Genomic DNA, 26,015 nt, shown 5'->3' with positions numbered 1-26,015 from the left:
GGATTTTATTCTTTTTTAGAATATCTCCGACAAGATAGCACAATGTAGGTGTGCAACGTCGGGCAACGAGAGCGGACCAAAGATTTTTTTTATTTTTTTTAAAAATATGTCGGGCAAGATTGTACGGAGAAGGAAGAGAAGAGTACCGGGTACGAGCAGGGACAATGGGCTACTTCCGATAAGGATTTTCAACGACGGCAGACTAGTTCTGATTAATCGATCTGAAGCTCTGATACCATGTAGAATATAGGAATGAAAAGTAATATTGTCATATTCATTGTTAATCAGGCGTTCACTATTTTTAGAGTTATAATAGAGACAATTACAACTCTACAATTTGAGTTTGTCTCTAATTCAAGTACTAGTTATCTTTATCTCTATGTTTATCTTTATTATTATCTTTATCTTTATGTTCATGTCGGAGAAACTAGAGTAGAAGAGGGAAAAGAAATGAAATGAGAGGAAAAATGGGTTTCCTCATTTCAGTTCCAGATACGGATACTTATCTAATCCCAATCTTTTTATTCCAATTCCGAACCCAAAACCTTTTATTTCAGATCCCGATAATCCGAATTGGATCCAAAAGATCAGGATTCAAATCGAATGATAAAATCCAGATTTACAGCTCTACTTCAAGTGTCGCTGTTCATGAACATCTGTGGAGCTGACTGCATTCCCTTTACCACCTCGTTTCTCATTTGCCCTATCTTCTAAGGACACCCGGAAGAGGAGGCTTTGCATCTTTAGAGTATAATCAGATTTAATCAGTTAAAACTATTGCTCGTGAAGCCATTAATGAATCACAAAAAACCTGTCAATTCTTCAGAAAGGCAACTGGGTTTTACTAATTAATTGGAAGGTGCAAAGTTCAACCCAAGATGAGAAGCTACATACAAAGAGAGAGGACAAACCAAGAATCTTTTGGCATTAGGAACAGAGAAGAGGGTACCAGTATTTTAATTTACCATACCTTGAACAACTAAACAAATTAAAATGCAGAAATCAGAAGCATCACTCTCGCTCCCAAAAGAGAACTTCTTGGTATGGTTGCCTCCGATATTTAAATGATCAAGCTACTTTACTGGTTGAAAGGTCAGATTCAACGAAACACAACACCAAATAGCAGCATCTTTTATTCAGTTACTCAGTACATGAATTTAGCAGAAGTATGAGGAGGCATGATCCTTTAGGTTGCAGATAGTGCACAGATACACGAAAGCAGAATTGGAGTACTATGACCATGGCTTCCGTTGAATTCTCTGCTGCTTCTCCTTTGGATGACTGACCCGAGGGAAGAAGCCACTGACCCGTCAGGGACAACCTGAGGAGGGGCAATCTCACCATTCACGAAGAGTGAATTTGATTCAGCTATCGGTTCGAGACCTGAGAGTTCATCAAGTTCGTCACTCATAGAGTTGCTGTTTCTCCTAAACCCATTGGCGGCTCTTCTTTCCACCTCCAGAAAATGGCCAAGAGATGGGGCATTTCTGGGGCTATCGGCATTCAGACATGCTTTGGTGCAGATAGAGAACCATGCCTTGGATTTGTAGCTCCTTTTGCCTTCCACTGCTTCGGGTCTTCTCACCCTACCCGACCTCCTTCCAGAGAGGTCTAGAATGCTGTCAACTCCAATGAGGTTACCTAGTGTGATGCTTTTGTCACGGAAGAAGGACCCCGTAGACTGCAATTGATCATCAATCCACCATTAGATTGAAAGAAACATTTCTTGTCGCCCAGATGGCCAAAACATCAAAGACAAAAGGGGTTTTGAGGATGTCAGGAGTTTAGAGAGAGAAAAAGTTAGAGACAACTTCAGAAGCATGAGATGTCGATTGATCGATGGATTAAAGGTTTCTCAGTGGAAGATTAAAGGAACAGAACGTCAAGTAAACACTCAATGCGACGTATAAAGTTGTTACGGTATTGATTGTAAATACAAGAAAATAGGAAAAAACTACAGTTGCCGACCAAGGAGAAAACAGAAAAATCAAAAAAGTGAAAACTTGACGCAGGAGAGTCAGATGCTGTCGTGGTTATCATTACTGATTTTGAAAAGTAAAGACCAAACAGTAATTTGGGTATCCGTTTGGTATTACAAGAATTTGTCAGAGAACGAATCTGTTATGATCAAAGCATTTTCTTATAACGCCATCTACAAAGATCAAATTCTAGTATACCCTTTCGGAGATAAACACGAAGTAAATGGAATACGTCTTGATTCTCTAAATTCAAAACATGGTTACTCTACCTCTGTGTCCAAATCCGATGAGGAATCAGTGGAAGAAGTGGGAGAACCGGTGAGCAAGGTGCTGAAGGAGATCGAACCTGAAAAATCAGGATTTCTGACCAAGCCAACTCTCACATTCAGGGGTTGCAAACCCAGGGGCCATCCATCTTCCTGTCATCTCCGCGGAAAACCAAATTAGGAAGAATAAAGTTCAAAAGCACAAAGACCAAATAACCCAGAAACATCAACAGATGGAAGAGGAAGCAAATACCCGTTGAGCCATTTCTAAGGTATGCGAGTACTGCTTGCTGTAACCAGAAAGAAAAAGTCGTTACATCAGAGCTGTAGAGAAACAGTTAACAGATGGAAGAGGATCATTGTGGAGCAGGAGCGGCCAAACGGGTACATTTTTGTTTGAAGTTGGTAGCCGAGAAAAGACACCCTAACAATGAGAAGGAGCGGGAAAAAGAACAAAAACATCTGTCGACAGGGCAGGTGATGCGCTTCAATTTATAATATCTGATGGGAAATAAAAGTAAACGGAAAATTTAAAGCCCAAGGAAAAGAATTTGTGAAAGAAACCGGGCATCTGTCGTCGGTTATCTTGAAAATGACTAAATACGTGGTGAAACCTCGAAAACCTTAAAAAGAAACCTTTGAATGCTTTCTTCCCCTCTGCGCCACATCGAGACCGCCCATTTCCTTACCCACCTGGTTCAGTCTGGTCATGATTAGGAACTGTGATCATCTTTCTCTAAAATAAGGTGAAGTTGGGTACTGTGAGAGGAAGGAAGAGCTCAGCCAGCGCTCACGCTTCATGAACCTGTTCTGGGTCCTCCGATGAGGGACAAATCAAGCGGCCTTGTACTCGATCCTAGCAAAGAAACTGAACTTTCAGGTGTAAAGTAAAAGCCTGATAGTGCAGGTACTGGCCACCATCTATAGAGCCGTTGAAATGGTCCCACAACAGTGAAGAAATGTTCACCTCGGACCGTTTTTGTCTGATCGACACTTCAGGGTGAGCAAGTGCTAAAAAGTAAAAATTATTCCTCCTGGCACGAAGGTGCTTGCATACTCTATTTGGGATCATCAGGATTGTGGTTGGCACTGAGCCTAATCAATTCACAAGCCGGTCAAGCTCCGGTTGAAAAAAAGTTTAGCTCAATTTACTTTTTATTTGAACAAGTATGACAAATTTAGTTCAAGATTTTTCAAACTCCTACTGGCCGGTGAACCGACTCTTTAACATATATTTTCTTACAAAAATACCTTTTACCCTAATTACACTTGTCAATTTCCTCTTTAAGAGGTGATGATTGCTCTTATTTACCTAAAACCTCAAAGAAAATCAATCGTTTAACCTTTATCCCAATAGCATCCGATGTTATTGCTCACCACTAAAATAAACACTATTAATAAAAAAAATTACTCTTTTTATTAAGTTTATTAAATTGACTATTATATATTAGTATACTCTATTACAAAGTCTTAGACTCTTTTACAATAGAAAGCAATTCAATGGTAAGTTCATCACCAAATTCTCTTTATTTTTTTTTTAATATTGTTATTTTTATAATTTTAGATGTATGTTAAGCTCAACCACAACTCGAGCTCGTACTTAAACTCATTTAGATTTTCAATCTCGAACTCGATTTCAATTTAAGGCTTGATGTTAAACTCAAGCTCAAACTCAAATATAAAGTCTTAAGGTCAAACCAATTTCAAATCTGCATAGGCTCGAACTTGGCTCAATTTGATGCCACTTCTAATCAACATTCTCCCCCGGGACTAATGGAGGTTCAGATACTCGTGTGTTTATGGCAATTTTCCTGTGTGAGCCCGTGGAGACCTCTTTCTGATTCAAATATAAAATGAGTGCTATTTATCATTACCGTAAGTCATGGACTAGTGGAGGTTCCATATGTATCTGGGGATTAGTAGGGCACCATTGCATCCCAAAAGCAGTTCGAATTTTTGTCACCTCCTGAAAAATGCAGGTTCAACAGAGCCATTCGTACTGGAAAGGCGAGCTGCATGTGGCCCCTTCAGCCATGTTTCATGGTCAATCATGACGAGAAGAAGAGGAATCCAATAAAGGGGAAAAGAAGCATATGCTCTAGTGTCTACCATCATCAACGACATGGGATCTTCGAGTGGATGTTCCTTCTGTCGAGCTCTGCGCCAAGCTCACTCCAAACACTGAATTTTCCCTTCCGGAATCCATGAAGAAAAAATGTTGAGTAATGAATTCTGGTTGCTTTTCTTTCACTCTTATTTCCACCATTCATCGAATGCTTCAGATTTATGGAAGAGAAATTAGCTTTTAATGTTACAAGTACAGTACATTTTGTATCTGTCTACGTGTTTTTGTTGGATCCAGGCTGATATTGTCCAATCCCAAGCAGGTCCTGCAGGACAAGGGAGAACTAGTAATCATCTGTAATGGCAAAGGCAATGTACTCAAAACTAATAGTCAAATCAGATTATAGAAGGCAGTTCAATTATATCTAACAGTAGATATATACATCTACTATCAAAGGAATGTTTCAGGTGGTATAGGATCATGAAATGCAGCAAAAAGTAAATTGACCTGAAAGCAAGGGATTTTACAGTTCGAGTAGAAACAATAAAGTTTATTCTATGGAATAGCACTTTCCGGATCAGTACTACCAGCAACACAACACAGATTTACTATAGCATGAGAATGTAGAATTGGCATCTTATCTTATACTTGTGAATTTTTTTGTTCAGGGGGGCTTGTCCCCTTGTCTGTCTCAACTGCTCCAAAGCCTCCATTGACCAGATAAAATGCAGTCCCTACCAGCGAAAGGCATGGGCTAGCCCCTCTCCAATGGTGTGACAAGTGAACTCACACCCACATATGACTCCAAAATTAGAAAATGGTAAAAATACAAACGTGAGACATTACAAAACCGTTAGAATGCACATGAATGCTCCATCTAATGATCATCTAGTTGTCCAAGCCATGGTGAAGAGAGTACATGACATTCTCCCCCACCCAATTGGTAAGTTCCCTTGCCACAACATGCACTTCATGCACTATACCTAGGATTCCTCTGCATAGATGCGCAAGAACTCTTCAATTGAATGTGCTATAACCATCAGTTTTTCTTAAGACATTTTCTATTGAAGAGTAGGTATGAAAAAGTCTTACAAGACTCTCACAGCAAGAAATGTACAAAGCCAGAATTATTATTGTAGAGTCTTACAGGAGTCTCATAGGAAGAGCTCACAGAAGAGTCTTAGTTAAAGGTGTTTTAGTTATGTTAGTCTTCTATTTATATTCAGTTGTTCAATTGTTCTAGAATTTATCTTTTAGTGTTTAACTTTAGGTGTAATTGGGACAAGGATAGTTTAATTATAATCGGATTCTACATGTTTCTTCTATTATAAATTGAGGTTCATTATACTCAAATTATAACAAGTCAGTAAAGTATTTCTCTTTTCCAGAAATTCAACATGGTATCAGAGCAGGTTCTGTGAAAGTTGACTCGGTCAACCCACAGAGATAATGTAATACTTTTCTGGTTTATCATCTTTAGTAGTTTAGGTTCGTATTCTACTATGGTTCTTCTTTCCTATCCCAATATCCATTGTTTCCTTAGTGTTCGCCCCTCCATACTGAACTTTTCATACTACAAATTATATATTGACGGAAAGATCTTTGAGTCTACTTTCCAATGCAAAACGAATTTTGGCAATTAGAGTTTTCGGCAAAGAAAAAATTGATATTTGAAGCAGCAAAGGTCAGACTACAAGAGAGGTTCGAGTAGCAATAGAAAGTTTTAACTTTCGAGGCATTTTATGTCATCAAGAACAAGACTTTATATGGTGAATTATATGTCAAAAGAAATATATGCAAGTTTATTTTCTTACCTATCAAACCAATTCTCAATCTGAGTTTTCTAGAGGAAGATAACAATATTAGAAAAGTCAATGGTCATGCGGGCCAAAGAAGAAAAAGTACTCAGTTCAACCATATTATAGAGTCTGGAATCTATCAGATTTTTTCTCTCAAAAGAAGTATATTTTATGAAGAAAAATTATACTTGAATAAAAGGTATCGAAGTCTAGTTTCAAAAGGAGCAAGTTTCATGTCAATCTAGTCTATATGTAAGGCGATATTCGCATTGGAGTTCGCAAGGGTCTAGCTACAGAATGAAGCGAATCAAGAAGTTATAAAAGTTTCAAGAACAAAGCTTTTATGTCAAATTAGGTATCAATTTAAAGTTACTTGAGCCTAGTTTCTTGCGCAACAAACAGTTTGTGATTTTGAGCTATATTTTGGGAGAAAATCTCTCCATTTCTTATTTTCTCTTCTATTATCTCTTCATGCATTGACATGAATTGAGTTTCCTTTTCTCCTAGAATCCTAATTTTTTAGCCAAATTTCTCTTCCAATCAAAGAGTTTTGGTCAGACTTAATAACTCCATGATGTGATCATTCAAGGTATGCAACATCCTGCTTCCATGTTGTTTTCAAGTTTTGCATTTTTATTACTTGGTTGTGTATCTTCTGCATAGTCATCCTAGAAAAATTGTGGACGTCCCACAAAAGTCATACTTGGTCAAATTTGTTAAATTATTTCATTTCTACCACTATAGTCTCCCCTAGTTATTTATTTTTTAAAGGTCACTTTCTAGATTCATTTGGAAGTATGAGTGTTGCATAGTCGCCTCCTTCCGGTTAAAATTGTTTTCCCGTAGTATTTTTTCAATTTATTATATTGTGTTTTTTATCACTTCAAAGCAATACCTAAACCCATTAGCTAAAAAGTATGGGAGTGTACTCAACATCCAACTTAAATCAAGTCTTTTATTCTTGTTAAGGAATAATCTCACATGGATTAGTGAGATCAAAGATCTTGAGTTTATTAGTTGGAAAAAAAGGTTTCCTAACGTGGCTAGTCATTTTGGGATAGGCCTTGGACCCAACTTCGCATAGTATCAAATCAAGTACTCGTCTGTGGGCCTCCACCCAAATTATCCACATTCCTACACGTGAGGGGGAGTGTTAAGGAATAGTCCCACATGGATTAGTGAGATCAAAGATCTTGAATTTATTAGTTGGAAAAGAATTTCCTAAGGTGGCTAGTTATTTTGGGATAGGTCTTGGACCCAATTTAAGAATTCTGCACCCAAGAAGTGATGTGTATAAACTACCCTTAAAAAGTGAGTAGTCTCTTTGTTATGCCCTAAAGTTGGGTCATTTCACCGCCTTTAAATTGAATGGAATGTATTTCAAACTATGACCGTTTTGAGTGGTGTATGGAGCTTCATCGTATGGCTAGGAGTGATTTTCTTCTCCCATATTGTGTTTTGTCCAAGCTGGGTTTCTATGTCCTTTTTATCCCCAGCTTGAGGTGGAGAAGAAGAAGAAGAAATACAAACAAAAGGTATTTTATTTCACATGTTATGGTACTTTTTATGTGACCAACATATTCAAGAAAAGGAGAAAACAAAAGATGAAGAATTTTGCATCTATGAATAATGTTTTCAACAAAAAAAAGGACTGAAGACCAAGAATTTTTACCTTGCAAGCTGAAGTTATAAACAACTTGAGGGGAAGTGTTGACGAGTAGGTATGAAAGAGTCTTACATGACTCTCACAGCAAGAAATGTAACAGAGTCAGAATTATTATGGTGGAGTCTTACAAGAGTCTCACAGGAGCTCTCACAAAAGAGTCTTAGTTAAAGTTGTTTTAGTTATGTTAGTCTTCTATTTATTTTCAGTTGATCAATTAATTTAGGACATCTTTTAGCATTTAACTTTGGGTATAATTAGGACAAGGGTAGTTTAATTGTAATTGGTTTCCACTTGTTACCTCTATTACAAATACAGGCTCATTGTACTAAAATTTATATAAAGTTAGTGAAGTTTTTCTCTTTTCCACAAATTCAACATGTTTGTTTGATCAATCATGTGAGATGATTGATCATTCCATGTAAAATTTATTTACCTGGATAATATTGATCGATCAATCCAAATGGGATGATCGATTATGCGTTATAGCATGATATGGCCATGTTCTGGATGATCAATCAATCGACAATGGTTGATCGATCATGCTTTATAGTATGAAATTCCACACTCAATTTTAATGGCAAACAAACAACATAGTTGCCAGTCCAACAATGTTTAACTTAATGAAGAGGAGGCAAACATATGCTACATGGCAATTAATGAAGAGGAAGAGGTAAGTCTTTCCAAATTCAATGAATTAACTATTTTTTTGAATGATTCGGTTGAAAGTCAAAAAAATCACCAAATGAAATTTTTTGAGCTAGAAAAGAATTTAGCATGCAAGGTTGGAGAAGGTTGAGCTTAAGGAAGCAATAAAGAGCTTAAATGATGAGAAATGGATTATTGAGAGGAAAATCTCTGATTAACTCAAGCTATTCTAAGGATTTTCACTCATAAATCAAATACAGTGAGAAGATAGAACAAGGGAGGAAGCAATAGAAAGAAAAATGTGAGACGTAGACATAATATGGTTCCCAACATGATCTGTCGTTGTTGTAGTCAAATGGGTCATTATGCATATGGTTGTAGGTCTAAGTACTCTAGCTCCCTTAAGTGTGTCAAGTTTGGAAACCCAAGGGAACCTTAAAAAGCTTGACCCAATGTAGCTTCTCTGAGACCCAAGAAAGTTTGGTGTTTAAGGAAAACACTTGATTTTGTGAGGGTATTGTGCCTCTATGCCAAGACATCTAGAACGGATTGGATTATCGATAGTTAGTGTTCAAGGCACATGATTGGCAACTAAGGTGCTTTTAAAGTGTTTGAGCACAAAGATGTAGGTCGTATCCATTTCAGAGGCAACAACACCAGTAGAATTATGGGGATCAGCATAATAGGTAACGCTTCATCCCCAATTTGTGATGTGTATTTTTTAGAAGAGCTTGGACATAATTTATTTAGTCTGAGTTAATTTTGTGATAAAGGAAATCGTGTTGTGTTTGAAAAAGATAAATATTTGGTTAGACACATTGAAAGTGATAAGATTACTCTTGAGGGTAGAGATGTTAATGTAGCTGATTTCAATTCCTTAAACCCCTCTTCAGATATGTGATGGATGGTTGAGGCACAAGAGTTTTAGCACATGTTAGCATGGATTTCATGGGGAAATTGGTTAGAAAAGAGTTAGTTAGAGGTCTAACTAGCTTGAACTATTAAGTTTCTGAGAAGAAATTATTCGTTCGATTATAATTGAATACAATGAGCCTCTGTTTATAATAGAGGAAACAAATAGAAATCAGATTACAACTAAATCACCCATATCCTAATTACACACAAAGTCAACCACTGAAAGATAAGTCTTAGAACAATTGAACAACTAAACATAAATAGGAGACTAACATAACTGAAACAACTTTAAATTGAGACTTCCTTCTATGAGACTCTTGTAAGACTCTATCATATGAATCTAGCTATGCAAGACTTCTTACTGTGAGAGTCATGTAAGACTCTTTCACACTTGTTCTTCAACACTCCCCCTCAAGTTGCAAAGTAATGGCAGTGATCCCAACTTGAAACAAAAAAAATAATAATTATTTTCCCAAGGATAAATACTCAATTGGACACAGACTCTCTAAAAAAAATATGGGTGATAAAAAAAGGAGTCAAAACTAACATCAAAGGATTTAGACAAAATATTGATAATAATCACTAAAAGGACCAGTGCTTGTTACTCAAAGGATGACAATAAAAACCCACTTACAGGTACCAATAAAAAAGTCTCAACAAGTTTAAAAACACTCATATAACAAAAAAAAGCCAACCAAAGCAACACACCAAGAGGTTGACCTAAAAGGGTAATTGAGAGTCAAAAAAAGATGGTAGAAAAAAGTAACCTCGTAAAAAGGGTATGGGGGGATGAAAGGAAGAGAAAATAGCCACCACAATAATTAGGAGACTATAACAATAGAACTAAAATAACTTAACAAACCAGTTAGACCAAGTATGACCTCAAGCGCATCTCTAGGGGAGTGACCAAAATTTTTTGGAGATGATGGTGCAGAAGATATGCAACCCACGCAAATAAGCAAACCAATACTAAAGAAGAGACCCCGAGCCAATCTTCTCATATGATCTCTCATCAAACCAAAAAAATAATTTTATTAACATAATATTTCAGAGATGGGACCAATACCAAGGCCATACATGCCAGAGCCACCAGATTCAATCATCAAATTCTGAAGCATGCCACTGAGGCAAGCCTCCATCCAGCACTCAAATTTTTCCGTGCCCAAAAACTCTGAACATTCACCAAACACAAGCTGCACTAAACCGTATTAAGACCGCAATGATCAAACCGTAGATACCCAAAACTCCAGCCAAAATAACAAGCATGATCAACTTCATCACAAGCTCAGGGCACATAACACTCATTGAAGCAACACCTACTCTTCGCCATTGAGAATTCAAACACTATGTGCCGCTGTTGATAATTCAAACAGCAGCTGCTTACCAGGTGAAAAATGCAGAGTCTGTCTCGACACAGAGAAGGAACCTAAGTATGTTCATCGTGCTTGTCTGGATAACTGGTGAGCTCTAAAGGACCAGGCCAAGATGAGAGAGACCTTGCAAACAGCAACTGCTTCTCCTCCTCTTTTCTTATTCTTCTTTCTTTGATGTTTCTGCCGCTGGCAAATGCAAAGATCTCCAAGGACGTCAAGGAGACGGAGCAGGAGAGGGTCTCGGAGTTCATCAGATTCATCAAGAGTGCAACAGCTTGCAGCAGCAACGGCACACATTTCTGCAAATGATAATTGATAATTGATAATGTAGATGGCTTGACAGCACTAAACGGAGTAGACTAGGAGGTGGCAAAAGCTTCAAGTGACAGAACCATAAGCTTCAATGAAAAAAATAAAAAAGCTTGATACGTGCTGCTGGAACCCTTATTACTTGTAGCCATCTCATGCTTTCAAACTGACACCTTGAAATAACTTGAAAGGAGAAGTGGGCCTCATCACTAGGCCATCATCACTTTGACAAACTCTTCATAGTTGATCTGGCCATCTCCGTCAATATCTGCCCTCAAAGTTCCTCCACCTCTGTTTCAGCTGGTTTAGTGAGAGGCAAACATTATGAGGACTTTTCTGATGATAGCAGCGAGCAACATTGCAAGCTTATGGTTCCGTGATCATGTGCAGCAACTCAGAACCATAAGAACGGCAGTAACATTGGAGACTGGTGGTTCCTTCGTCACCAACGATCACGAGCTTGAAGCTTGGGTAATCAACCTGTTACTGGTTCGGCCCATCAAGCATCAATACAGGATTCCTCACCAATGTGCAGGACACCAAGATTGGTAACAGCAAAGAGAAGCCAAAAGAAGATAAAGCTTACAACGAGAAGAGCATTGCACTGGCTCTTCATGATAGATTTCTGGCAGCGAAGATGGTGCCCTTCATGATAGGTGCTTCCATGCACGCTGCAAATACCAAGAACTCCCAGACTGCCATGAGAAACGTCTGGTTGTCTAAACTTCGTCCATCCGTCTGTTCGAAATCATGTCTGAGGTTGAGGTAATGCTTCTGAGAGAAGAAGGGACTTCCAAGGCTCTGACAAGACCCGCCAGACCCATCCTTATTACCAAGACAATCACCGTAACCAGCCAAGACAACGAAGAAGAAATGTTATACAACTATATCAGCTTCTCTTACGACAATATACAGCGGGATTAGGACTCTACAGGTCTCCTCTTATTCTACGAAGTTGTAATGTGTCGAACAATGGAATTGAGTTCTGAATATGTCTGTGATCCAAGTTGCAAGTTGAATCGTTTCTGAACTACTTACATCAATTCCTGTATTCTGCTGCTCTCTCCGCTACAAGTTAGCATGGCAGAGAGACGATGCAGGTGGATATTTTAGGCTTTTAGAAGAAAGCTAAATTATATATAATGCCTTCTGGGGCTACAAAACAAAGCTTTCAGAGAAGCTCCAAAGTTGGTGTCCAAATTGAGATTGGATATTCAAACCAGTTACAGGTGACAGAAATCCAGATTGAATCTCAAGAACTTAGCCCGAAACTTGTGGTAGAAGCACGAGCAATCTCCACTTGGAAGAAGGGGGAGAAAAGAGATGCTTGGCAGAGCAAAATCGTGTTGAGTGAGTGCAAGATTTGGGACGCAGACCCATAGCAAGAGAAGGAGAGCTTTAAGCCTTTAAATTTCTAATGCATACCAAATATTTTTTTATAATCATCCGGGAGAAGAAATAAGTTGTGGACGTTAGGACTAAACAAGGTAGAGAAACAGGAAGAAGGAGGATGTACAACGTAATAGAAGAGCACTGTGGAATTCTAAAACAATATGAACACTATTTTTGAATTTCTGGGAAATTAAAAGCTATGTAACTGGGTAAGTAAACAAGTAACAATGAACCACGAAAAAGGATAAACTAAACTAAAACCTAATTGGGAAAGAGAAACACATCATCTCTATCAATTGAAGTGATGTTAATTTACAAAACCTACCCTAGTACTAAATTGAATTTTTGAGAAAAATAAATAATTCATTGACTTGATCATAACTGAGTACAATGAACCTCTATTTATAATAGAGGAAATAAGTAGAATCAAATTACAATTAAACTACCCACGTCTCAGATACACCCAAAGTCAAACACTTAAAGACAAGACCTAAAATAATTGAACTGAACATAAATAGAAGTTTAACATAACTAAAATGCCTTTAAATTGAAACTCTTCTATGAGATTTCTTTCCATGAGACTCTTGTAAGACTTTGTCATATGAATCTAGCTCTATGGAACTTCATACTATGAGAGTCATGTAAGACTCTTCCATTCTGATTCTTCAACAAACTATACAAAGAATAAAGTTTGCCCCAATTGCCAACTTGGGAAACAAAGAAAGGAATGTTTCAAACCCAAAAATGTGGTTTCAACGACCAAACCTTTGGAATTGCTTCACTTAGATCTTGTAGGTCCATGTAGGATAACTAGCTTAGATGGAAACAAATTCACCTTAGTTGTGGTTGATGACCATTTTAGATTCACTTGGGTGATGTTTCTATCTAACTAGGATGATGCATTTCAAGCTTTTTCTAGATTAAGTTCCAAGATACAAAAAAAACAGAGTTGTTGCATCACCAAAATTAGGAGTGACTATGGAGGTGAGTTTGAGAGAAAGCTCTTTGAGGAGTTTTATGACAAACAAAGAATCACTCATACATTTTCAGCCCCTAGGCCCACTAATTGATATATCTAGAGGTATGATCCTTGAGTATAACTAGCCAAAATATTTTTGGTTTTTTTTTTTTAGTGAAATGCAAATTTTATTCAAAGAGAAGAGAACAATACAAACCTAGCTGAGGAGAACTCCTTTAACAACGAGAGATTGGAGGGAGGGTCCATCTTTAGCAAGTGAGTCAGCCAACGAATTGGCTGATCTCGGAACATGGTTCCAAAAACACTCCAAAAGAGGTAAAATATTAAAAATCTTGTTGATTACATTCCAATGCCTCCAAAGAGGGGAGGAGGTGGAGGAACACCAAGAGATGATGACTCGAGAATCGCCTTCAATAATGAGGGGGCCAGAGAGATGGTTCTTGAAGATGATGAGGCCTTGAAGGCAAAGAGCTAGGTTTCCGTGGAATCAGCAATCCCCAACAGACCAGAATAAGTGATGAGGATGTGGCTGTCAGCATTCTGGAAAGCCCCACCATAACCAACAACTCCCGGGCAGCCATGAGGACTCCATCCATTGTCAGTATGAGGGTGGCGCTTGCTGAGGTGGAGGCTGGCCATTTCCCTCCGATTTATGCTGAGGGGGAGCCGATGGTGGCAAATTCTTTTCTGGTGGACAGCCAGGAAGCAACAAGGCTCATGACGCTGCTAGAGATCATATCAATGCTGCTGGATTTTAGATTGAAGCGTTCATTATTTCGTTCCTTCCAAAGGGTCCACGGAATGTGGCAGGCATAGGAGGAGAGAATGATTCTACGAATGTCGGGTAAGGGAGCATGCAAGATGGAGTTGCAGGCACTGAGGAGGGTGCAGGGCAAAGAAAACTGAAGCCCGATACATTGAATGACACTTGTCCACACTGACCAAGAAAAGCTGCAGTGTATGAGGAGATGACAGGTGGTTTCCTCGGCAGCATTGCAGACTGGGCAGTGGCCGCATTTGAGGAGGTTCGCTGCAGTAAGGATTTTGTCTTGTGCCATGCACCAGAGGAAGAAGCGGACCTTGAAAGGAGCTGCTAGTTTCCAGAGCAAGGCGAGATCAGAGAGCAGGGATGAGGAGCATCCTTTGATGACCATGTAAGCTGATGAGATAGAGAATGCACCATTTTCTTCAGGGTGCCATATGGCCTTGTCCTTGAGATGTGGTCTGATTTGAACTTGTTGGAGATCCGCATGGAGGGAGGGCATTAAGATTGTCCCAGCATCATTTAGTCCTCTGCAGAAACGAAAATTCCCTCGGGTGGGATCCAAAAATCAGCAATAGTAGCAAGTGGTCGAGAGCACAGCACACTGAGAGCTGGATAGGTTGCATAAAACTGCTCACGGCCACACTACTATTCAGACCAGAATAGGGAGGTTCCATTGCCCGCAAGAAAACGAACTCCTCTCCCAAAGACTGAGATCAGGGGGAGTTGGCCGAGTTGTGACAATAGGTGAACCTGTGTTGAGTGTCGTTGTTGTTGCTATTGTCAATGGGAGTAACATTATCGCCGATGAGATTGCCGAATGAGATGTGGAGCCAGAAGAAATATTGGTTAGTGTTGATTCGAATGAAGGATTTTCCAAAATTAATATTGTTGGGATTGACGAATATTCGGGCCCGGTCGAGTTGCCGGCAGTAAATTCGTCAAGTCGTATGAGGGTGTTCTAGTAATTGGCGATGAGATTGAAAACACTCTGGTCCCACAATTCTAGCGAAAGGCCAGCAATATGAATCCATTAGCCAAAGCAGAGCCGGTGAAGAGATGGGAAGCCAAACAGCCATTCATCAATCTCCAAGCAAACGGAAAGGGACAAGCCACTCACCAAGATGGAGGTAAGAGGATTGTGGTCTGTAATCAAGTTGCAATTGCCAAAAGAACCAATCAGGCCGTCAGTAGGTGTGACATCCGAAACAACCAAAGCCACGCATTCCATTCAATCAAGGGTAGAGCGAGGCAAATGTGGTGGGATCGAAATGGTTGGGTGATCCCGGGCAGAGGCCAACTGAGGTTGGTAGTTCAGGTCTTGCAAGGGTGAATAGGGTGGTGGGGTTGTGACATGAAGCAGGATGAAGTGGGGGGCGGCGGGAATGGGTTCCAGTGTCGTCGGGTTGGGAAGAAGCCAGGGGTAGATAGTCGCGGGTGGCAGAGGATTAACTGGTGACAGAGATGAGAGGAAATGTCGGAGGCATTGGATGAATTGGTTCCAGCCGAAAGAGGTATTTGTTGCCTCAAGAATGGAGATGTGAGTCATGGTGATTCGGTCATGGTACTGAATAATGCAGCATTCGACAACATTTCTCCAACAAACGGTGAGAAAACTGAAACGCCAAGGTCCGGTGCATAGTTCTTTGGATCTCAAAGGGGAGTTGAGATCGACTTCGGTGACATTCGTAAATTGGGCGATGAAAGAGGCACAAGTTGTCATTGGAATGGTGAGGAAGGCATGGTGGTGTCTAGTCTTCACAATCATCCGAACACAAGGGGTATCACAGAGGGCTGCTCGAGCAATCGATAGAGTAGAAGGGCTAAAAGTGAATCTGAAGGGAGCAATGGGGGGCGTCGCGAGGGTTCTGGTGTCAAGTGCCTCATCGACGAACGGTGGTCCAGTCGCATCTTCTTTGTTCCTCAAAGCATCTTGCGGAAGGCCAGGTCCAGAAGTCCTCAATGCATCATTTGCATTGCCGCGGTGAGGTGAGATCGAAGCTCAAGCTGGCCGTCAATCGTCTTCGACAGTGCCATCTGGTGCTCGCCAAGAACAAGTGTCCGAAAGGGTCATCGAGCTTCGTCCCCAAGAGCGTCGGGGAGGTGTCTACAACAGTAGCCACGATTGGAAGGTGATTTTGATCAGGGACAACAGTCACCTCTCACTCTCTCTCGTCTCTTGTCACTCATTTTTTCTGAGATCCTCAAACACTCAAACTTTATCAAACTGATGAATCAAAATACTAATGGATTTGTGACATTAACCAACCTTGATTATAACATGAATCAAAGAACTGAAGGTTCTGAAGTTTGTTGAAGTGAGGATAACCTATGGCAACAACTCAAAGCTGCAATGACCAAGATTGGTGTATGTGGTTGTTACAATGTGGGACCCACCATGAGGACGTGGGACACCAAGAAGAGTCCTCACCTAAGCAAGCACGAGTCAAGGAATTAAGAAGCACAAGCTGAATTGAGTTAGAAGATTTGAAGATCAAGTGGGACCCACAAATATCTCACGAGCTGTCAACCTTATCAAGATGAGCTAGAAGATCATGAGGGACCCACAAGGATAAGGCTACAAGTTGGCCTTCTCCCTTATATTCATGTGAATGAAGCAAGAGTCCTAGTTCAACTCATATTAGGCTTCTAATAGATTGGTTTGAATAAACTTATCTTAGAGAGTTGGAATGTAATTAGGATTGAAAGGCTAATTGTATAAGGACTCTACCTCCTTCTCTACTATAAATAGAGGTGTTGTAATTCAGAATTAATGAAGTTACACATCTCAATCTCGAGTTACTCTCTCTCTCTCTCTCTTTCTCCCTTTGCTTGGCGCAACCTCTCTTTGCTATTTTATTTTTTCTTCTCTCTACCCGAGAGCTCTTCTTCCCTTTTCTTCTTTTTCTTTCTTCTTTCTCTTGCTCAGAATTATGGAAAAGTTATCCTAAATCCAACATGGTATCAGAGCATTATATTTAGGATCCCTTGTCAAAGAAATGTTCTAGAGAAGTGATGATCAACACCACTCAAATAAGGCTCTTTTATGAAGGAAGAACACAAGCAAAGAGATAAGTGTTCAAAATTATTTTATTTTCATATTACTGGTTTCCGAATTTAGAAGATGATTCAAGAATGAATATGTGAATGTTTTCATCTTATTATACTATGGATATACATGCCTCTCTATCTAGAATGAGCTATCAAAACAGTTTTGTCGGTTTGGAAATTCTGTTTACCGAGACCAGTCTATGATCAGATTATTGGAATTTTTTTTCGTGGGATAAGAGTCCCCTGGTATAGAAGATTGTTATTGAGTCTCTTATGAGTGGTATTAGAGGAAAAAATCAGAATAATAATTTAGCATTAATGCTAAACTTTCTTATACATCGAGTTGATTGAAGACATAATACTTGGTGTTATTATTAGAATTTTTTTTGAAGAAAGGTGGCCTATCATGGCTGACGAAAATATGAATATCAAAGGTGATATACTGAGAATCACCACCATACCCTTACGTGGGGTATCAAATTTTATGAGTTGGCCGACATGGGTTCGGAGGTTCCTTATAATAAAAGACCTACTTGGTCACCTCACCGCCCAAGGACCACCTATTGATGAAGATGATATTTTTTATATGAAATGGCTGAAAAATGATACTTTGGTAATTAGTTGGCTAATAAATAGCATGGAAGAACATGTTTCCAATATTGTTATTCATCTTGACACTACTAAACAAATTTGGGAGACATGTGCTAAATTGTACTCATGTCCGAATACACTACATAGACCCTATGATATTCTCCAAAGAATGTTGAATACTAAACAAGGAGGAAATATTCATGAGTACTTGGCCCGCTTTAGAGGCTTTCTTCAAGAGTGGAAGTTAGCTCAGCCTTCAACCACTAATATTTCTATCCAAGACAAACAGAAGGAAGCCTTAATTACTGTTATTTGTCTTGCAAATGTTAAACCTCATCTTGAGATTGCCAAGGGTCAACTTTTGAGTGCTTCTGCTGTCCCAAAATTTGATGATGTGTGCGCAACACTACTTCGTATTCCAAACACTTCTTCCTCCACTACTAATGTATCATCCTCTATGTATTCCAATCATAGAGGATCATCATCTGACCAAGGCCGAGGTAGAGGTTATAGAGGGGGCAAAGGAAGAGGTAGAAGGACTGGTGGTGGCCGCACAGATGGGAAAGAAGATATCAAATGTACTCATTGTAAATTTTTTGGCCACACTATAGATCAATGCCGTATAGGGCATGCACTTATTGTGGAAAATACGGCCATTATAAAGAAATATGTGATGAAGTCAATGAACAGCCAGAATCAATAAGGGCTAATCAAGCCTTTATGAGTGATACAAAAGAAGAACATCCCACAAAATCAGCAGCACAGAAAAATATTACTGATGAAGAGTATGAACTATTTCAGAAAATGAAGACAATGCTAGGTTCTTCTCCTAGTTCCTCCGCAACTACTGCTGCCACTACCGCTTCAGGTATGCTATCTGTCTCATCTTCATCCTGGATAATTGATTCAGGAACCTCCGAGCATCTTACAGGTAACCAAAATTTATTACATTCTCTATCTCCGAGTCTTTCACACAAGTTTGTTACCATCGTTGACGGTTCTCAAACCAAAGTCCAAGGGAAAGGTTCCACTTTTGTCACCCCATCACTTCCGCTCACTAATATTCTTTTTTTTCCTACTTTTCCTTTGAATCTATTATTTATTAGTCAACTGACTAAATATCTAAATTGCTCGGTTACCTTCTCACCCACTTCATGTGTCTTTTAGGATCTTGTAATGAAACAGGTGATTGGTGGAGGCCATGAACAAGGGGAGCTTTATTATTTGGACGTGCCAAAGATCAATATGGTTTCTACTACTGAAAATGAGACTCGGTTATGGCACAATCAGTTGAGACATCCTTCTGCACAGTCTCTTCATTTTATGTTGCCATCTCTTAAAGTAAGGTCAAAATCTAATTGTGAAGTTTGTCAATTGAGTAAACATCAAAGGAGTACATACTCTCCTCGTCCAAAAGTCAAAGTTGTCACTCCATTTTCGTTAATTCATTCTGATGTTTGGGGGCCCTTGAGTGTCTCTCATATTTCTCAAGCAATATATTTTGTTACATTTATTGATGATTTCACTCGCACAACTTGGTTGTTTATTTTTAAGGAGCGTTCTGAGATACCATTCATTTTTAAGTCATTCCATGCTATAGTACTCACACAATTTGGTCAGAAAATAAAAATTATTCGGTCTGATAATGCCAAAGAATATATTTCCAAAAACTTTGACTCTTTTTGTCAAGAAAATGGCATTATCCATCAAACGTCTTACGCCTACACTCCTCAACAAAACGGTGTAGCCGAACGGAAATATCGTCATATTCTTGAGGTAGCTCGAGGTTTATTAAATGCCATGAAAGTTCCATACTTTTATTGGCCTCATGCCGACCTTACGGCCTGCTTTCTTATAAATCGTCTACCATCTACTGTTCTTGGTAATAAATCTCCTTATTCTAGATTATTACCGAATGAGGATCCATTTTCATTACCGTTAAAAGTCTTTAGATGTCAATGTTTTGTTCATAATTCATTACCTAGACACAACAAACTTGATCCTAAATCTATCAGGTGTATCTTTTTGGGATACTCTCGCACACAAAAGGGTTTGTTTGTTATAGTCTTACTCTTCAACGTTTATCTGTGTCCAGGGATGTAACATTTTTTGAAGACTCCTCATTTTATTCCGATAGCGCTCCTCCTCATATGTCTTCAGTACCAAGTTCCCCTCAATCGGGTGTGCCACATGATACAGAGATTATTCAACCCCCAGAGCAAGTGGTTGACACCATACCTGTCGAGTTAACAGATCCACCAGAGGTAAGTCCTTCATCTCCAGTTATTTTTGGTCCTCAATATGATACTCGACCTATTGCTATACAGAAAGAACCTCAATTATGCACTAAACCTTCTACTTCTCATCCTATTTCCAATTTTGTATCTCATCATCGCCTCTCACCTTGATGTTGCCAGTTTCGTTCTTCTATTTCCTCCATATCTGTTCCATAGTCATATCAGGAGGCTCAACAACATACAGGGTGGAAGGCAGCAATGGATGAAGAAATGAAGGCACTTAATGACAATCATACATGGTCACTAGTTCCTCTGCCCACAGGTAAAAAACCCGTTGGTTGCAAGTGGGTTTATACTATCAAACATAATCCGGATAGGTCAATTGCACGACTGAAGGCTCGACTGGTTGCTAAAGGTTATACTCAGTGCTATGGAATTGATTATGAATAAACTTTCTCTCCAGTGGCAAAAATGAACTCGGTACGTATATTTTTATCTCTGGCAGCCAATTCATCATGACTGATATATCAACTGGATGTGAAAGCATTTCTTAATGGAGATATTAATGAAGAAATTTACATGTACCAACCACCTAGGTATGTGGTTGAGGGGGAGTCCGTATGCCACCTTAAAATATCTCTATATGGTCTAAAGCAGTCCCCTCGGGCATGGTTTGAGAAATTTAGTCAAGCCATCATACGGGCCAGTTTTCACAAATGCTTTGCAGATCACTCAATATTTATTGAAAATACACCGAGAGGTAAGGTGATTCTGGCTGTATATGTTGATGATATTATTTTAACTGGGAGCGATTCCGAGGGCATTCAGAAAACAAAGGAAGGATCTTGGATTACTCAAATATTTTTTGGGTATTGAAGTATTACAATCCAGACATGGGATTGTGCTATCCCAAAGGAAGTATGCCCTTGATCTACTAGAAGAAACAGGAATGATGGGATGCAAACCAGTAGACACTCCTATGGATGCAAATACAAAATTATGTGGAGGTATTGGAGAAGATGTAGATATTGGGAAATATCAAAGACTAGTGGGACGACTCATTACCTGTGTGTAACAAGGCCGGACATTTCATACGCAGTAAATGTGGTAAGTCAATACATGCACAAGCCACAACTTAGTCATTGGCAAGCACTTGAAAGAATACTACGATATCTAAAAGGAGTTCCTAGAAGGGGGCTTCTCTATAAAAACCATGGTCACTTCAACATCGAAGGATTCTCAAATGCAAACTGGGCTGGATCCCCAGATGACGGAAAATCTACTTCGGGATTTTGTACGATGGTTGGAGAGAATTTGGTTACATGGAAAAGCAAAAAGCAAAATGTAGTAGCACGGTCGAGTGCAAAAGCAAAATACAGAGTCATGGCACACACTGTTAGTGAACTCATATGGATAAGATCTCTTCTCACTGAATTGGAATTCTACAAAGAAGCTCCAATAGATCTATACTGTGACAATCAAGCAACAATACACATTACATCGAATCAAGTCTTCCATGAGAGAACAAAGTATATTGAAGTGGATTGCCATTTTATACAAGAAAAGTTCCAAGCTGGTTACTTATCTCTGAAGCACATATCATCACAAAATCAAGTTGCAGACATTCTCGCCAAGCCGGTCACTCACAAGATTATGTCTATCATATGCCGCAAGCTAGGCATTTATGATGTCTTCTCACCCCCAGCTTGAGGGGAAGTGTTACAATGTGGGACCCACTATGGTGCTCGAGCTAGTAGGAGCCACCATGAGGACGTGGGACACCAAGAAGAGTCCTCACCTACGCAAGCACGAGTCAAAAAATTAAGAAGCACAAGCTGAATTGAGTTAGAAGACTTGAAGATCAAGTGGGACCCACAAATATCTCACGAGCTGTCAATCTTATTAAGATGAGCTAGAAGATCATGAGGGACCCACAAGGATAAGGCTATGAGCTGGCCTTCTCCCTTATATTCACGTGAATGAAGCAAGAGTCCTAGTTCAACTCATATTAGGCTTCTAGTGGATTGGTTTGAATAGACTTATCTTAGAGCGTTAGAGTTGGAATGTAATTAGGATTGAAAAACTAATTGTCTAAGGACTCTACCTCCTCCTCTACTATAAATAGAGGTTTTGTAATTCAGAATTAATGAAGTTACACATCTCAATCTCGAGTTACTCTCTCTCTCTCTCTCTCTCTTTGCTTGGCGCAACCTCTCTTTGCTATTTTATTTTTTCTTCTCTCTACTCGAGAGCTCTTCTTCCCTTTTCTTCTTTTTCTTTCTTCTTTCTCTTGCTCGGAATTATGGAAAAGGGATCCTAAATCCAACAGTGGTGTTGGTTACAACAGTGGTGTTGGTTACAACAGTGGTGTTGGTTACAACAGTACGGGATGGTGATGGACCAAATACATGCAATAAATTTGAAAGAAAAGCAAGAGGCTGCAGGAAAAGAAAAGATGAAAACCTTGCGAGTTTAGTGAGTCGATCTAGTGAGGCAACTTAGTACATGAGGACAAAATCAGGCCAAGTTCGAAACCAGATACATTAAAACCTCGTCGAGTTTAGCTTTCAAGCTTTCATACCAATTATTAGAAATTAGAAAACTAAAACCACAAAATGACACAAATTTTACAAGGTTCAAGCAAGAAGAAGGAAAGAATACACACGAAAGAATGACTGAGTTATATAGTACAACTTACTCTCATGTTATGTGCTCATATAAACCCATACTCCTACTTTGAGTCGGAGTTTGTAAAGTATTAGTCTAAGACACTAACTCTAAAATCTAATAAAACAAGAACTCTAATTTTAGAATTAAAGCCACATTCTAACAGAACTAATATCCATCCCCTTCACAACCCAAATTGTTGTTTCAATTCCCAACACACTGGATGAGGCAGAGAATTATCAAAGGTGCCTTCAAACTTGAGCTCAACCTTGTTGCTAACACAGAAGCAAGAAAAATATCCCGAATAAACTGAAGATAGGCCAAAAACTCTCACTATGATTTGAAGGAAGATAGTTCATTGTTGCCAAGAAGAAAGATACTAACCACTATAAAATCATGGGATCACAATTCATTTTCTTTAGTTTGTGCGTCTCCAAGCAATGAGCTGTCATACAGGAATGATTTTTTTTTTTTTTTCTGAGGACCAACAAGTTTTTGACTTCAGTCAATTCTCCTAAGAGGACTATTTCAAAAGAAAAACTCTTATTGGTTATTGTGATTTTAACTATGTAGTTGTACACACAAAGTTCAATGGCATCCTCAGTGTTAAGAGGAACTAGGCTGACAAAAGCCATCTCAAATAGACACCAAAGTTTTGTCATTGCAGAAGGTACAAACTAGTAAGTGCACTAGACACCATGAAACTACAATTGAAGGATCCCACATTAGATTTATTAAGGAATAGTCTCACATGGATTAATGAGTACAAAGATCTTGAGTTTATTAGTTGGGAAAAAGGTTTCCTAAGTTGGCTAGTCATTTTACGATGGGCCTTGGACCCAACTTGATATGGTATCAGAGCAGGTACTCATATGTGGGCCTACACCTAAACTATCCACTTGTAGAGCCACAAAAAAGGGTCTATACCTAAATTATCCACTTGTAGAGCCACAAAAGAAGGCCTACACGTGAGGGGGAGTGTTAAGCAATAGTCTCACATGGATGATTGAGTACAAAGATCTTGAGTTTATTAGTTGGGAAAGAGGTTTCCTAAGTTGGCTAGTCATTTTGGGACGGGCCTTGGACCCAACTTCACAAGATGGTCATAGTACAAATGTTGAAGTGTAACAGCTTATTCCAACAAGAGATTCTATTAAAGAGACTCATTGTCAAACCCAAAGGAGACACGATAGAAGCCTAAAGAAAGAATTTGATAAACCATCGTTACTTTAGGAAGCCCTTACACAGAAAAACATGCGATCAAAGTTTTGCACTATATGTGGTCCTCAAGTGTTCCTTTGCCTTTACTAGAGCCTTAATGGCAATGCTAAGAAAAGATATTCCTATGAAAAGTTAACAAAAGTAGTATGAAATAAGGACAGCTTTAGTTTAAACAGAAATCGTACTTGGCAGGCTTTATTTTTGGCTCTGGTTTCAGCTGTACTTGGAATGTCATGGTTTGGCTTCAAAAATTTCTTTTCCCGACGTTCACATGAGCCCCATCCATCTGAGAACCTACCACCTCTATACAGGGAGAGAAAAAAACATGAAAAAAATTAGCCTTCTAAGTTTTTATTACTTCAATCACTACAAAAGATTCACTTACTGCATATATGCTCGAACAACAAATTCAGCTCGTTGAACATTCCGACTATCATCAAAATCTATGGACTTGTCCTTGATTTCATATGAGAGGTTGAAGAAGCAAGATATTTTCCTCCATCCTAAAGAAAGTAGAAAAAGATAGTCTTTCCAGCAAAGCTCTTGTTTATCATGAAGAGTAGAAACACAGCTAGTTAAGAAAACTACCTGACTTCTTAATAAAAGGACATCCAGAAATCATGGTGTAGTCACCTTTCTCTAGAATCTGTTGAAAGAAGCAAAATCAATTGAAGTGGGTTTACAAATTAGAAATATGTGACACATACACTATATATTATAAAAACTATGAAGTTAAGTAGAATGTCATTGGATTCTTTTTAAGGCGTGAAAGGCTTGTACAGAAATCTTTCTAACTACTTTAGTTCAACAAACAAAGAACCAAAAATGTTCATTTGGACTGAGAATTGACAAAATAACACAAACTAAGCCCCCACTTTTTGCATCGCAGAAATGTACGAAGAGCATGATTTTATAGGACATAACACAGAGACTCCCTTTTTCTTCATTGCAAGGCATAAATCTCCCCAATAAGATCAAAGCCGACGACGCACCTTATTCAAAAATCATACAAGGAAAGAATGATAAACTCCGGCAACCAACAAGATGTCAAAAAGTAAAAGAAAACACAAGTACATGAAAACTTCAAGCTTACAAACGAAGGAAACATTTAGTAACAAGTGGATTCTTGTGATGGTATAACAACGTAACAACGCTAAGCAAAAAAGTGAAGAAGACTCACCGACATGGCTGCATTCTGGTACTGTTTGAACAAAGAAACCGTTGGAAACCTCCCCGACAAGCAATGCACCGGCATGCTCGCGCTATCTACTGGAGGCCTAACCTCTCGAACAGAAACATTGCCACAATCTGGAGAAGCATAAGAAGAAGGTGGAGTCATAGGAGTGCGCTGAATGACTACAATTCGATTCTCATCATCAGAAAATCTCCCAATCTTTTGAGGACGTTGATGCATCCACGGCTCCTGTAAGACCTCTCCATCCGACGAAGCCCTCGATTCTTCATCAAACGAGCGTCGGTTTCGAGGGTTTCCAGCGAGTTTGACCGGCTCAGGAGAGAAATTGCAGGGAGGGACAGAAGTTTGGACATTATTGTGTTTGAAAGCTAGAATTTTTCGTGACTTCGAAGAGGAATGTGAAGCTGCTGCAGAATCAATGACGGCCCAAAGCTCCGCGTCATCGAGGTCTTCATCAGCGATTTGGAAAGAGATAGAGGCCATTTTTGAATCTAAGACTGTGAATTGAGAAGGTCTTGAAGAGCGATGTGCCTTCTTTAAACTATGGGTTTTAAAATGATGAACTCTTGATTTTCATCTTCTTGTATCTGCTGCTTCTATGATGGTTATGAATGAACCTTTGATGCAGAAGAGGCGGAAGAAACTTCCGGAGCTCTTTTGAATTTCAAAAGGGAGAGGAAAGAAAAGAGATCCACATAACACAGTGACTCGCGGGCCAGCTGATTTGTGGTCCTTTAGCAAATGGATGTTTAGGGACGATCCTCACCGTTGATGAGACTGTGTTTTTTAATTTTTTCCTCGAACCTTTTTTGTCAACCAACTATATAATGAGTTTCAAAATGTTTGTCCTGAGTTGATAGAGCAGCACATAGTGATAATTTTTTCTATCTCCCCATAAAAAG

At 39.1% G+C, this 26,015-nt stretch overlaps 2 protein-coding genes across 4 annotated transcripts; both read right to left on the bottom strand.

The window, feature by feature from the left end:
- Window positions 1-927: 927 nt before the first annotated feature.
- LOC137966165 (uncharacterized protein At3g17950-like) lies at window positions 928-3,100 on the bottom strand. 2 transcript variants are annotated; one of them, XM_068812707.1, is made up of 4 exons: window positions 2,939-3,100; window positions 2,499-2,535; window positions 2,249-2,398; window positions 928-1,681 (listed from the first exon to the last, which is right to left on the bottom strand). In XM_068812707.1, exons 2-4 carry the CDS (start codon window positions 2,508-2,510, stop codon window positions 1,187-1,189), a joined length of 657 nt encoding a protein of 218 aa, XP_068668808.1. In that variant the 5' UTR covers window positions 2,511-2,535; window positions 2,939-3,100; the 3' UTR covers window positions 928-1,186. The 2 variants fall into 2 exon arrangements, with proteins under 2 accessions (XP_068668808.1, XP_068668807.1); XM_068812706.1 differs by lacking the exon at window positions 2,939-3,100 and having other exon boundaries at window positions 2,499-2,918.
- Window positions 3,101-3,922: 822 nt separating this feature from the next.
- Window positions 3,923-25,721, bottom strand: LOC137966446 (uncharacterized). 2 transcript variants are annotated; one of them, XM_068813057.1, is made up of 5 exons: window positions 25,099-25,721; window positions 24,507-24,564; window positions 24,304-24,421; window positions 24,104-24,221; window positions 3,923-4,653 (listed from the first exon to the last, which is right to left on the bottom strand). In XM_068813057.1, exons 1-5 carry the CDS (start codon window positions 25,594-25,596, stop codon window positions 4,585-4,587), a joined length of 861 nt encoding a protein of 286 aa, XP_068669158.1. In that variant the 5' UTR covers window positions 25,597-25,721; the 3' UTR covers window positions 3,923-4,584. The 2 variants fall into 2 exon arrangements, with proteins under 2 accessions (XP_068669158.1, XP_068669159.1); XM_068813058.1 differs by having other exon boundaries at window positions 3,923-4,635.
- Between the last annotated feature and the right edge of the window lie 294 nt (window positions 25,722-26,015).

The sequence above is a fragment of the Aristolochia californica genome, unplaced genomic scaffold (assembly GCF_029961685.1).
Source record: "Aristolochia californica isolate CCGP_79_NKW_82.1479 unplaced genomic scaffold, dmAriCali1.0.hap1 SCAF_5, whole genome shotgun sequence".
NCBI classification, from domain to species: domain Eukaryota; kingdom Viridiplantae; phylum Streptophyta; class Magnoliopsida; order Piperales; family Aristolochiaceae; genus Aristolochia; species Aristolochia californica.
This window is presented reverse-complemented; position numbering and strand designations above follow the sequence as displayed.

What these genes read in the sequence shown, in the direction of transcription:
- LOC137966165 (XM_068812707.1), bottom strand. An exon ending in CATCGGATTTGGACACAGAG is followed by an intron (nt 1,682 to 2,248) that starts GTAGAGTAACCA and finishes GATCAATTGCAG; the next exon opens with TCTACGGGGTCCTTCTTCCG.
- LOC137966446 (XM_068813057.1), bottom strand. Translation starts at nt 25,596, where the DNA reads ATGGCCTCTATCTCTTTCCAAATCGCTGATGAAGACCTCGATGACGCG. An exon ending in ACCAGAATGCAGCCATGTCG is followed by an intron (nt 24,565 to 25,098) that starts GTGAGTCTTCTT and finishes TTCTTTCAACAG; the next exon opens with ATTCTAGAGAAAGGTGACTA. An exon ending in GTTGTTCGAGCATATATGCA is followed by an intron (nt 24,222 to 24,303) that starts GTAAGTGAATCT and finishes CTCCCTGTATAG; the next exon opens with AGGTGGTAGGTTCTCAGATG.